The sequence below is a fragment of the Ornithodoros turicata genome, chromosome 2 (assembly GCF_037126465.1).
Source record: "Ornithodoros turicata isolate Travis chromosome 2, ASM3712646v1, whole genome shotgun sequence".
Classification (NCBI taxonomy): domain Eukaryota; kingdom Metazoa; phylum Arthropoda; class Arachnida; order Ixodida; family Argasidae; genus Ornithodoros; species Ornithodoros turicata.
This window is the reverse complement of record NC_088202.1, coordinates 148,223,071-148,237,777: the sequence shown is the minus strand read 5'-3', so window position 1 is coordinate 148,237,777 and position 14,707 is coordinate 148,223,071. Positions and strand designations below refer to the sequence as shown.

Genomic DNA, 14,707 nt, shown 5'->3' with positions numbered 1-14,707 from the left:
CAATGAAAACAAAGAACATCTGTACACGAGTCTGAATGCTCACATAAGTGTATTCACTGATGGAGACGCGCCTCCTTTGAAGGTTTCTGTTTTTTGCTCCGCTCTGCGCGAGGACGGTTAATGCCCTTTACGGGGAAGTGCATTCTCATCACAGCATAGAATTTTACAATGTTCATTGTGAGATATTCGCTATGGGTTTGACAGCCGACATACTCAAGGCTTCGCCTTGTCAGTGATTGGAAAAGTACCTCAAAATTATACTTAAAGTAAAGTACCAAGTACCTGGCGTCATTAGTACTTCAAGTACAGTACAAAGTACCCAATTCCAAATGTACTTCAAGTAAAGTACAAAGTACTAGGCAAAGTGCTTCAAGTATTCATAAAGTACATTGCGAATTTAATTTGTATCACTTTGCATTTCACTGTTTAGTATATGTGTCTTGCTTGTTTGGCAAAACTTGGCATTCTTGACAAATGCCCTAAAGCCATAAAGTCCTAGGTTAAGTGCTAACCCGTGAATATGGACTTAATCAGATGACATAATTTGCAGTTACATGTAGATAGGTAATGAGTCATCTGGGCTGTGATTATGTATTATACCCTGACTGATCGAAGATCACCTGCCTAGTGTGGCGTTCCGGTACTAATCCTCTGCTATAACAGGCTAGGAAATTTCAAGGGGGGAAAAAGTACAGGCCAACGAAGATTATATATTTCTGGGCATTCCATGGTGCTTTTTGAAATACAACATGTTTAAAAAAGAATACGAAGAAAATAAAAAAGGATGAAACACAATGCAAGCCATGATTTTTATACGACTGTGATCTGCAGCAATCTAATCCATGTGACCAATTAAAAAACGTAAAATGTAAAAAGTAAAGCATGTGTGTCTTTCAGAGTGTTCATCATGTAATGCAGTCACACACTGTGATAAAAAATGATTATTAATTGCCAATGAACGAAACAATATAAAAAAAAGCGTAGAACCCTGCATTGGAAGAACTGAAATGACAATTGACCAAGTCATTGTGCTGCCGGTTGCGGTGTTATAATGTGGGATGTCAGTGAAATTCCATTCGTTTTACATAATCATAGAGGTGTTGATACCTTTTCAACGTTCCAAGCCTCTCAACAATAAATTTGCTTCAACAAATATGCTCTTTAACAGCACAAAAATCATTTTTGGTAAAATGTCAGACGGACTCTTGGTACAGCATCCCAATAAAAGCAGTGATGGGCATTTGATGAGCATTTTTGATACTCTTTTGTGACTTTTTGTCTGGAGCCCAAGTTTGTGTACTTGAGTACTTGATGGGAAAGTATTTGGAAAAAAGTACTTTAAGTACGGTACAAAGTACGCGGTTTAAAATGTACTTAAAGTAAAGTACAAGTACACAGAAATGTACTTAAAGTTCCACTTGAGTACTTGATACATCAAGTACTGCCTATCACTGCCCCTAGCACATGCCAATACTTCTAGTAGGCTGTCTGCATGCCCTTTATGATATGAAAACAGCATTGTGAAGGTATCTTCAAGTTTGGAGACAAGCTTGAAGAGTGTTTCTGAATAGTAGCGTGGGCCCCCTGTTGAATTCGTTCATGTACGACGACGGATGGTCGCCGCTCTGTTCGTTTTTGCACGCCGCTTTTTCTTCACAGGGGTGTCCGAAGTCTGCCAAAGGTTCACCATTCCGCAGAAACAGTGCACAGCCGACGATAAAGTAAAATAAAGCACTTCAAAGACGCGACAGCGTCGCTATCCCACCCTCTGATATGTCACGGCGAAAGAACTCCGCCCGGGGACCAGCCAGAGCGCCCAGAAACTAGCATACATCCGTGGAGCAGCGCGCCTGGTGGCCGTCTTCCGCAAGAGTCCCGCTCCGTCGGTAGGAAGTTGTGGGCGCTCCTCACACCAGACAATATTCATCTAGCCACCGTAGCCCCCCCTTGACAAGTGTTCCGGTGACAAAAGGACCTCGTACCAGAGGGCCGGTGTGAGACCAATTATCCTGTGACGAGTCTTCCGGTGACGAGTGGGATTGTGACGAGTGGACCGATTCCGAATAGCAATAATCGGGGCTCCTCTGACATCGAAGCTTGTTCGAGGGTTTGTATCTCGCCAACTAGGAGAGCAATAATTATTTATTCGGAGACGCAGCATGAACCACACGTCTCAAAGTGTCGAAAAAGCCCCGTAAACTACATTCGGAATAATTAAATTCTTTTATCGAAAATTAACTTGGAATTGCTCGAAGTATCCAAGTGCTCTCATCGTTCACATTATATTCATTTTACGGAACGCGTCCGTGAACAAGCTAGATGAATATCGAAACGTGGTTGTCTTACCCAACGAATTCGTTCACATTCTATATATCCTCTCTCGACAATGCGAAGGAATGGCGCCGTTAAAAAAGAAAAACAAAGTCGTCAGTGAGTGAGGCTTGCGAGTGAGGGGAAGAGTAAACCCTATAGGAACACGAAAGAAGCGACCAACGTTGCCAGACACGGCATTCCTCAAGGGTTTCCTCTCTTCTGCAGCGTCAGGAGCAATTTCGCGAGAGTGCTGCTGCAAGCTCCTTCCTTTTTGGGTACGTCGGATGCAGTATAGCCTGAGCGACATTTTTATCCGACGGGGGGCGTTGGAGTTCCGCAGACAGAAGGCGAGGAAGACGGGCGCCTCGGCTGGTTGGGAATCCCGCGACAGGATTCTGGGATAGGTTTGAAACCGAAACGTCACGCTTGGTAACGCGTATAGTACACTCTTAGAAGCGAACTTCACCACATAGCACGGTTCCTGCCAACCGTCATCCCGAATGGGAGGAGGAGCCTATTCTGTGCCGTGCATAATGAGCACAAGATAGGCTCCGCCTCCCGTTTTCAACAAATCAGGGCCGAGAACGTTGTCATTCGGGATGATGGTTGGCTAGGAGTGTGCTATGTGGTGGAAGTTCGTTTTTAAGAGTGCGGAGTTGTCACTCTGGAGTTGGAATGATTCTGGAATCATTCCAGATTTATCGGAGCCCGGAATGGGATTGGAATGGGATTGGAATGGAATGTCGGAAGCCGTCCTAGGAACAAAACGGGAATGGAATCGAGCTTTTTTCTTTCGCAGGAATCGAATTAGAATGGAATGGAATGGCCTGGATGCCCCGTTGGTAGTTTTGCTTTGAACCCGCGCTGGTTTCCGTCCTCACGACAATTAAACGAATGGAATGGAACTGTAATGTAATTTCGTTACATTTCAATTGCAATAATGAGTAATGTAATTCTAACTGCAGTAATGAGTAATGTAATCTAATTACATTTTACAGGTAATTTACCCAGGTGTATGCTTGAGAGTAGATAGTCTCCATACACATCTATCCAAAACAACTCGTCACGTCCAAGGCTTTGAACGTCCATATGAAGAAATCCCAGAGCTCCTCGCGCACGACGTTCCATCCTGAGCACTTATTGTCAGTAGAGAGAGAGGGAGAAAATAGCCGTCCACGTTCCGTTTTCCCTCACCGTGGCACTTGGTGCACTGTCGGCCAGAGAGAGGTTAAATCGGAAGGGTTTGGAGAGTTTCTCCTTTCTGATACTCTCTGGGACATGGATCCGAATTACGTGATGCAATAACCACTCGCAGCACTCAGGATTGTCAGACTGTCGATGCTCTGCTAGTGTAGGGACAAAGTATCGAGCAGTGTACCTATATAGGTGAGACAGCGCACTCTAGAACGACAGGCACGGTATACTGCGACGTATCGGTGGTTCTAATGTGCATGGGTAATTGGAAGCCATTTGAGTCAACATGCTTCCTCGATTCCCCAATAGGAGGCGGCAGTTAGAAGATTGTGAAACGTAAGTGTGCGACGGTATTACTGGCTGGGAGCAGCTCAAAGTAGGTAGTAGGAACACCAGAGAGCACACTTTCTGTAAATGAACCATGTTCGGACAGATACACAAACAGACAAGCACAGCAGCGTCGAAGGCGTGAAGGAAGGAAAGAAACGACGTTCAAAGGGAAAGTAAAGCGGGGGAAAAACCAGTATTGGGTAAGTTACTTCTAAAAAGTAACTGAGTTACGGTTACAGTTTATCTGCCGATAATAATATCAATAATTGGGTGTTTACGTCGCGAGACAACTGAGAGTTTATCTGCCGAAATAGTAACTAAGGTACAGTTACTTTCTCGGTCGAGTAACTAGTTAGAGTTACAGCTACTGAGAGAAAGTAACTTAGTTACATTACAGCTACTTTTTAAAAAATGACCATGATACTATCGTTAAAAACGTACATTTATCTACATTTACTGAAGTGCGATAAAAAAATAGTCTATACCACTAACTATTACCACTAACTAACTAAGGGTCACTAACTTCACTGATTTCTGTTCGCAAAGCTGGAATACCCTGCTCGGTCGAGAGCCCAAGGCAAGGGGGAACGGTTACGCCCCATTTCGTCCAAACGTTTATTTCGTCCAAGTACTCACAAGGGAACATACCGGTTACTGATAAAAGGGAGGAAGTAGGGGAAGGTAGGGTAAAGAAAAAAAAAAGGATCGACATTTATTGGAGTAACTAGTTACATTTTGCAGTTACATTCACAGAAAGAGCAACTAGTTACAGTTAAAAGCTACTTCTCTCGAAATGTAGCTAGTTACTGTAACTACTTACCCCCAAAGTAATTAGTTACAGTTAAAAGTTAAAAGTAACTGAGTTACTACCCAAGACTGGGAAAGACATCGCACCCGCCGCCTCTGTTTCCAAATACGCGCAATCGAGAAATGCTGCAGCTGACGAGAGTTCTAACTGAAATTTAATAATTAACTCGCGGTAGCGCCGCGAAGCAACGGTAGCTATGAGCGGCGTGCATATACGCTACTTATTGCCGACTTAGGGTGGGACAATTTAAAGAATAGAAGCCGATATAATCGATTGAAATTGCTGTACGATATTCATAGCGGAAACACTGGTCTAAATAAGGATGAATTTCTTCTACCACCTGTGTATGTATCGTCCAGGATGGATCACTCTAAAAAAATTGAACCATTGCGTTTTTCAACGAGTGTTTTAAAGCAATCTTTCTTTTGTTCCACCATCCCAGAGTGGAATTCTCTGCCCCAAGAAGCCGTTAATGCTGCCAATAATACATTATTTATGGCTAAGACTAGGTGTCTTATGCACTGATTCTTTGTTTTTGTTGTTACTCTTCTCTTTTTTTTTTTTTTCGTTTCTACCATGTAATACTGTGTGTAGTCAGTGTACAAAATTGGTGTGTTTTTCCTGAGAATGATGCAAGTAGCATCACCATTGTACTTCCTCACTCCTCTGCTGTAATGCCTCACGGCGCTGCAGAGCTCTCTGAATAAATAAATAAATAAATACGTGGTCAGATGGAGAGGGGACAGCAAGAAGGAGTACAGGGGACAGGGGGGGATATAGTGTGCCTTTCGGGCCGACTTCAGGGGGAACTGCGCAGACTTTTCAGCCTGGAAAGTCTGCCGGAAATCCTAGGGAAAATCTCAAACAGCACAGCTGGTGGTAAGGATTCGAACCCAGCACCTCGCAGTCTTCAGCACGACCTTGGCAACCATTCAACGAGCGGACGCTTCTTCCACGCTTCAACCATGCCGCTTTGTACCGCTGCTGAAGAGTGCATGGCCCCGAAGGACGTGAGGGGAACTTGATCTCGTCCTTCAGGGACTCGCCGAAAATGGCGGGACCCGTAGATCCTTAGCCGGCGTTCACGCGGGGCAACTTTTCCCAGCAACTCGAAGCAACTCAAACCAACGTCTTTCGAGCAATTTCCGAGTACGCGTTCACACGTAGCAACTCGGTAGCTCCACCCACAAGCAACCTTATGGCGACCGGAGAATGCGGGTTCGAATCGAACTGGTGGAATCTTTTCTTTGGCTGTTGTTTATCAAATTTCAGTCAGTTTTATTGCCCCAATAGGTCATTATTACCTTCCAGAAATGGCAACTGATATGTTTCCGTGAAGTTCGTAAAAAAAAGAAAAAGTTATTTCTCATCAGTGCACTTGCAGGATTTGAACCCACGAATCCACGAACGAAATCCACAACGCCATCGGGAGTCACGTGGCAATGCTCCCCTCGTTGATTGGCCAGTGCACGAGCAACTTCTCAAGTTTTCGGTCGGCGAGAGACACGCAGCAACCCTGAGCAACTCGAGTTGCTGGAGGTTGCCAGCTGACAGCAACTCCAAAGTTGCTCATAGTTGCTGGAAAAAGTTGCCCCGTGTGAACGCTGTCTTAGCTACGAAGCCACTCGGTAAAAGTCAGTAACGGACCAGTATTGAACTTTCTTGAGGCGCGGGTGTATAACGACGATTGTGTGCACAGAAGCGGAGGACAGCCTCCGACAGCATATAGCCGGTGGAAAGGTTTGGAACCACCCAGTCTTCATTCAGCACGACCGCTGGTGACCGCACGACCGCACGACCGCTGGCGACCGCACGACCGCTGGTGAATAATTTCGCTTAATTCCGAAGTTCCATTTAGCGAGATTCCACTGCATATCACTACCACCAGTATTTTATCAGTTATTATTGCGCTCCGCTATACATAGTACTATGCCCTTTTTGCTTCTGGAAAGGAAAGTAATTCTTCCCATAGCCAAACCTCTAAAGCAAGAACGAGGTAAGAAAGTGTTTTTACCAAAGCACGTTGCTGTCGAGACATTCAGTACATAATTCGTTCTGAAATAGCATTAGAGCATCCAGAAGACGATACGGCTAAAGTATCACACTTGTTTCAGAAATTCGACGAAAGACTTTGCTCTCATATGGCTAGCCTTTTCCGTTTTTTTTTCTTTTCCAACGATTAAAAATACCCATGCTCCACCCCGTGACGTAGGAAGTCCACCTTCTGTGTTGACGTCATCGTCACACTGTCACGTTACACGCAATACCTGTGAGCTGAGATGTACACTCTTAAAAATGAACTTCACCGCATAGCACGCTCCTAGCCAACCATCATCTCAAATGATATCGTTATCTGCCCTGATTCGTTGAAAACGAGAGGCGTACGCCTTTTCTGTGACAATTATGAACAGCATAAGCGTCACAAAAAAGGCGTACGCCTCCCGTTTTCAACAAATCAGGGCAGATAACGATATCATTCGAGATGATGGCTGGCTAGGAGCGTGCTACGCGGTGAAGTTCATTTTTAAGAGAGTACGACACAAGGACGGTTGCACGCGTGGGGACAAAGTGTCTGCTTTCCCGCTCTGCAGGTGTGCTACTCGTATTTCGCGAGAAAACCTTACTTAGTGCCCGAACATCCCGCCACAATACAAAAATATTTAAAAAATATATATTTTCAGGCTCGTATACACTATAAATACACACGCAGCCCATTCACCTACCTTTTAGCCCTGGGGGCTTAATCGCTTCATCGTTGTTATGCTCGTTACGAGCTAACGAGTCGTTACGAGTCGCGAGAAATTAAAAAAATATGGGAACGTGCTGACACAATTGGGCGTGACGTATACCATGCCCTTCCCGTGTCGCGCGAAGAGCGTCGTGCACGTGTTTTATCACGTGCCCTTCTCGACGAGTGCCCCGCCCCTCGTTAGCTCGTAACGAGCGCAAGCGATTAAGCACCCAGGTCCAGGGAATATTTTGCATCACGTTCTCTATGCAAAACGTCGCAACAGGAAATGGCTACAAACACACCTTCTTGTGGATACTATTAGATACCTAAAATCCGTGGAATTCAATTGATATCGCACGCAGCTTTTAGAAACTCCCACATACACAACGGTCTACAAGAAAAAAAAAAAGAAAAACAGTTCGGTCATTTAACCAGTCACAGCGCCAAAGCAAAAGTCGCGCTGGCTACCAGAGCGGCGCTGATGGCCCAAACAAGTGGTTCGCACCTCATTAATCCCCACCGGCCGTGTCGAGTGTTCATCATACGTTAGGTCGACAGAAAATTTCGGCTTCATTTGGCGATCGTTTCTGCAGCACTAATTATTGTGCTCACCAGCTCCCAGCGCCAACCAATGGCGATTAATCGCGCGCGAAGCCATTAACGGAGCGAACGCGCCATTCTCGACGTCGATAGGATTTGGAGGATCCTCACGGAGAACTTCTATTCAAGACCATTAGCGCCTGCTATATGCATCACTGCAATTTAATGGACGGCATCACGGCACGTCGACTATTGCGGTGGTCGTTCACTGGATAAACCTTCCAAAGAACTGAATATACGTGCTAGGCGTAGATCGCCCCTGGAGTTCCACCGTCGTACTGTAGGTGGCGCAGCGTATGCACTTTGGCAAACAAGTACATACCGTTGCAACCTATGTTGGAATATCGGGGCTTATCATTATAACGGATTCCATTGAGCGAGTATATTTTGCCCTACTACGGGACAGGGTGTCCTACGGGTTTGCGTCCTCAGGTGTCATCTGAGTTCCTCCGCGAACAAAGCGTGTCTTGCACGGTGGACGGCACTGCAATTCGCGTCTCATTTCTGGGATTGGATTGAGCACGCGGTATACATAGCGACGTAGAATTCCATTTTTAGTGGAAAGGAAAACCACTAAAGCCACAAAAGCTGTACAATGTTCCCGCCCTCCTTTATCGCACTCATACCTGTACTCTTCCATTGCGTTCCGCGCGTTTTGCCCTATGCGAATTCACCTAAATTGATAACTGAAAAAGTTTTGCTTATTGAAGCAAATGTCCTCGCCCAACACAGCACCGCGCGCCTGACTCAGCTCTGCCAATGGAACAATGTTTGCAGTTTCCCGGGCAAACCTTTTGACCAGTCTCTGCCAATGGAATTCACCGTAGAAACATTAAAAGCGCTCCTTTCTTAGCGCGTGATGTTCAAGCAGGCTTCATACCATTCATCCCATGACAGACATTAACAGATAACCTGCAGCCCGTGAACAACCCCAGAAGACTGCCCAGAATACTTTCAGGAACTACCTCAAAGTACTACAGTGAACCCTCGTTAATATGACCACCACCACTCCCGCAGATTTTGGTCGTGAAGCGAATTGTCATACTAACGAGAAACGCACAATCCGCTGACCTCGGAGGCCGCTTCATTCCTGACATTCTCAGGTGGACAACAGCAGCAGCACATGCGACCTGGTCTCGTGGTCACTGCTGTTTTAAGCACTACAGTGCTTTGGCAGTCCGAAAAGCGCTACGAGTAATTTCGAGGTCAACAACATCTGTAGTCATCCCGAACCTTGGAGCCCCACTTCAACGCATGTCACTCCCTGCTTGAGGTATGTGTGTAGCCTCTCTCTGGGGTTACCCTGCGGGTCATGTGACGTGGTCATAATAACGCGAAGATAATACCCGCGTTTGACCCTACTTGTGACAAAAATCTCAGTCATAGTCGGATAAGCGGATTGTCATACTAACGAGATATGGATTTACATGGCGGCGGATCTGTTCCCAAGAAAAACGGTCATAATGCGAGTATACGTCATATTATCGGGGGTCATATTAACGAGGGTTCACTGTATTGACTAGAGTAGCTTGATGGGCTTGTTGGTACATGACTCAGAGAACAAGGAGCAGTCAAAAACAGGGACAACGACACAAGAAGACACACAAACAGAGGCTCCACTAACAACAAGTTTTTACTGAACTACACAAGCACATTTATAACCAATGGTATAGAGGGGAAAAAAAGGGTTGGAGTTGCGTTCCAGAGTTTCCGAGAACAATGATTAGAGGACGATTCAAATCCAAGAATGAAAGAGAAATTTTCGAGGCCTTTTTGATAACGAAGTATGGGTCTGATAAATGTGTCAGTGAGCCGTCGATATCGCTAACAAGGGAAGAGTTTGGGTTCTTGGAATGCAGACTAAAAGCTGGATGTGAGTAGTTAGATCCGGTTGTTCCTCGTGTTTTTATGGCCCCCACGTGAGTTCCGTTTTTGCCCCCCCCCCTTTTTTTCCCCTCTATACCACTGGTTATAAATGTGCTTGTGTAGTTCAGTAAAAACTTGTTGTTAGTGGAGCCTCTGTTTGTGTGTCTTCTTGTGTCGTTGTCCCTGTTTTTGACTGCTCCTTGTTCTCTGGGTTCACTGTATAGTAGAGAACATGCAGGTGCACGACTCACCCCTTCTTGATGTTCTTCGCCAAAGCGGTGGCTGTGACGGATGACGTTGAAGACGCGCTTCCTTTCTTGGCGGGTAACGGTGGAGGATGATGTCTGGAGCCTCGGGAATGGTCCCACACCGAGAAGCACGGAGGAACCGACGTCCCACCGGTGCACGGGGTGTTGACAGGCGTCGCCTCGTCAGATCCCGACGAAGCGCTGCTGCTCGTGCTGTTCTCTTTCGATAGGTTGCCTAAATGACAGGAAGAAGGAACGCCGTGATTGCGTCGTACTTGTATCGCCTTGTAATGGGAGATAAGCGAGTTTCTTTTCATCGGTTTCTAAAGGTAGCATGCGATGCCTTTTTCGGCACACCGATATGAGAGGTTATGTTCGGTGATTGTCCAGAAAACTCGATGGCCTCGAGAACACTCCAAAAACAAAACTTTGCCGCATAGCACGCTGTGCGCCAACCATTGCCACGAATGATAGACGCTTCTCATGCGAAAATAGAGGGGGTGCACGCCTTTTTGTGCAACTATCATACACCCCAATTAATAGAAAAGGGCATAGGCCCCATCCCTTCATTGGTGGCAATAGCTGGCGCACAGCGTGCTATGCGGCGAAGTTCAGTATCTAGAGAGTCAGCAAGCAATGTGGGTTCGAGTCCTACAGTTGGCTAACCTTTTCAGTGACTCCCTTCTGTCACCATTAATTTCTTATGCACTTGAGGCTTTGTGTGTATTTGTGCTTGCTATGTGTTCCAGCCTCAAAACATCAGTTCCCACCACTTTCTTCGTGTTCGATATGAGATCATCAACATTTTGGAAACAGCCACGAACTTCCTCCTCTGCTACTCTGTGTAGCGCGTGAGCTGCGCAGGTGACGTGAACATTTTTTTTAGTATATGACACGAAGAGCGGCACGAGCCTTCACCATGGAAGGAGCAGCGTCCGTAACAAAAAGCAGCACGTCATTTATATCCACAAACCCGTTGCGCATCTGAACACAGTCTACGAAGCGCTGCGCCACTGTCGAATGATTGACCTTCGGAAGCTCCTCGACTGTCAGTACGTAGCTCTTTTCATGTGTGTCCAGCATCCACGTGGCCCTCCGCAGGGGACACTAGCTACGGTGTACGTATATAACCATAGTCACGCGCTTCTCTATAGTCTATAGTCTGACTATAGTCTATAGTCTACAGTCTGACTATAGTCTATAGTCTACAGTCTGACTATAGTCTATAGTCTACAGTCTGACTATAGTCTATAGTCTATAGTCAGTGACAACATAAGTCATAAACTTGTGACCCCGCCCCCACGCAAGAATCGCTGCGCGCGCGCGAATGTAGTGCGGCGCGGTGAAGTGGGGACTATAGGGGAAGAGAGAGCCGGCACTATATCGCGAAGCGGGGGCGTCGTGCAAAGGCTTGTAGCCAATCGCAGGAGCCTTCCACGGATGAGTGGGCGGTCCCAATTGTAGGACTTCAGTTGTCACTGACTACAGAACCCACACAGACACGCTCGCACGGGTTAGACGACGACAACGACGACGACGATGATGATAATGATGTGGGCGATTCACCGCCGGTTGTGGCGGAGGTGGTAGTGCTGAAAGAGCTCGCCGTTGTCGGCGTCACAGCTTGAGGAAACAAAGTAGACAGGATCCTCACAAACCAGCTTATGAAACTTTATTTGCAAACCAAAATCAGGTTGGGACCAAGGAGATCACGGAGTGTGGGGGAAAGGGTAAACGAGGATCGACTTACACAAAGGCTTTGTGGCTTGCATTTTGGGCCACGTTAGAAAGTCCTTTAGAAGGAAAAATTATACCGCACACCGACCGAATTATCATCAAAGCCGAATTATCATCACGAAGGATTATGCGCTGTGTAAGCTTTACAGTATACGATAAGTGAGAACGGGGCCCCCACGTAGTAAGTGCAGTAAGAAAATGTAATACAAATAAAAAGAACACAGTCAGGTGGTGCAATCTGGGAGTAAGAAATTAAGTTACAAAGATGAAACACCTCAAACGGTTTCATAACAAACTTTAGCGCAGGGTCTGTGCTTCTGGTGAAGTGAAGACCCTGCGCGAAAGCTTGTCAGTAAAAATTTTGAGTTGTTTCATCTTTGTCACTTAATTAAGTTCAAAAACGTTCGTCATTGTTATCACGGCTTCTCCGTTGCCGAGTGTGATGAAATATGTCGCATCATCTACCGGGCATTTTCTAGATTTGCAAAGGGTTGCCAGAGGACGTTACAACGGAACTTTGCACGAGAGAAGCGGGCGCCGCATGCATCACCGAGGCCGCTCGGGCATGGGTCAAGAACGGCAAGAGGGATTCTGACTACGGCAGCGGGACTGGACGGATCAGTAGCACAGATTCTCTAGCGTGGCTTCCTTTTGGACCGAAATAAAACCAGGCAGCACGTTTGGTTAGACAAAACTCTATCTACTGCTGATGTTTCTACTTCTGCATTTTTCTACTCAGAGATAACTGTTTTCCTTATATTGTTTTCTATAGGTACAATGGAGCTCCTTCTATGACTCCTAAACAACTACCTCCGTCCCATACAATCCGCACAGACCGAAACGTGAGGCGAAGAAACGTTACGACAGCGTTCTGGAAAAATTCTCGATGTGAGAGCACAAAATGAGAAAAACACTCGCACACACACAAATAATAATTAGAAAAACGCGGAAGCTGTGCAGCAAACCATAAAACAGCGGGCCTAATGTTTCGTGACTTTTCTTTACTTTCACTTTTTGTACCATCCTTTTATCTGTCTCTTTTTTCCAACTATTTCCTGGTCGAAATGACATCGTGCAAGAGACGACTTTTGAAATTCCTGGCTCGAAACGTTTCCGCTTGTACCACTTTTTCTTTTTCTTTCGCCCTTTTTTAAAAAAATCCTTTTCAACTCTTCCATGCACTCAACGCAAGAGGTGCACTCAACGGTTGGAGGAACTCAAAGTATCGCCGCGCGACTCGAGCACACCCGAAATTCTTCAGGAAACGTAAACGGAACGAGAACGGAAAAAGAAACCAACGGAAAAAGAAAGAACGAAAGGCGACGGGGTTAATTGGACCCTCTGTCTTCTTCTTTCTTCAAACGTTGTCATTCTGCCGGATAATGTATGCTTAACAATTTCTTTGGACTCCCGTCTGTGTGTGCGGACGTCTAAATCTTCCCGGCACTTTTAAGTCTTCCCCTAATGAGAAGTATAAGATTGAGCTAAAACACAAAACGACAATAAATAACGGAAAATAAAAATAAAATGCGAAAAATAAATATAAATATAAATAGTAGTGCGAATAATAGTGTGAAATAATAGATAGAAATGTAAATAAAAATAAATAGCGTGAAGACTCGTCAAGCGTCATCGTTCTCGTCAGGATCGTTATTGGGTACGTTAAGTGGACGCCCCAAAGCGCTGAGTGTTTCATACTCCGCGACACACGCGCCATCAGCGCACTCCAATGTATCAGACACCAACGAGTTCTTCGCGCTCCCATCTCAAATGGGCGCATCGCAGCAGACGACAAGCGCTTGGATGGTGGTGGTGGCGTTCTATTTCCAAGCGATCTGCCTGCCTGCCTGCCTGCCTGGCGACATGTTGCTCGGGGGATCGTGTGTCCTAGGCCGACTTCGCGGGGAATTGCGCCGTCATTTGTCTTAGAGCGTCCCAGGAAACCTAGGAAAAGCACATTGAGCTCTTATGTTTGTTCACTCGGAGCAGCGTCCGAGCTGCTGGAATGGAAGTGCTTCATCTACGCGGATATCACTCGGTCGTCGGGGACCGAGGAGAAAAGAAAATTCCGTACGCGACCGAGCGAGCGTGCAACACATCACGCTGACAGCGCTCTGCATTCGTTTCGTTCGCTAGTGGCACGTTGTCTGTAACACGGCGAAGCTTATAATGCACTTTCTTTGGGTGAATATTGAGATCTTCGCGGTTCCATTGAGGTTCCAAATTTTCAACATGTAAAGAAGGCTTCATTTGCTACACTTAAGCGTTCGGGTGAAGCCCACCAGTATTATATGTGCCATGCGTTCCTAATACCTCGTTCCTGAAGAGTTTGGGACCCTATACGAGGAATTTGAATATTGCGTAGTATACGTGAAATAGTCTATAAAATGGAAAAGTTTCCAAAATTAAAGTGTACTCAAGTATCTGGCTATTGTCTCACTCCATGTGCGGTCTCGTAAAATGCGCCAAACGCGTGTACAACGTGCGAACAAAACTCCATCCATTCAATTAATTTCATTCATTTTATTTAGTTTGTTTCCCATTCAGTACAATTGGCGGGGTCGCAGAAACAGAGGCGGCTTGACGGGCCCGCCGGCCCCGACCGACATTAGAAGGAGACAGCATGTACCAAAACAATAGACGACTTCAGTAAATTCCCAGTGCTCTTTGTGTACGCATTGCATCCTGGGCGTTTGCTGAGCGGGGGAACGAAGAATAATCCTTCGCACTTTCGCTTTCGCTGACCTTGACATGTCGTGGAAATTTGGACCGGTAGGGGAGAAATCGGAACAGTTTGGAGGCCACCCATTTCTTTCGTATTAGTAAACTCCCACAATTCAAAGCGGCGCTAAACACTCTGGGATTTTCTGAACTCGTCTA

The 14,707-nt window shown here is 46.0% G+C and overlaps 1 protein-coding gene across 1 annotated transcript in view; it reads right to left on the bottom strand.

Annotated features, from left to right (window-relative positions):
• The window catches only part of LOC135386350 (cell adhesion molecule Dscam1-like), a 357,610-nt gene that overhangs the window by 139,091 nt on the left and 203,812 nt on the right, over positions 1-14,707 (bottom strand). The window contains exon 35 of the mRNA XM_064616211.1: positions 10,094-10,325. Coding sequence (XP_064472281.1) covers positions 10,094-10,325 — 232 coding nt within the window. The remainder of the gene's footprint in view (positions 1-10,093; positions 10,326-14,707) is intronic.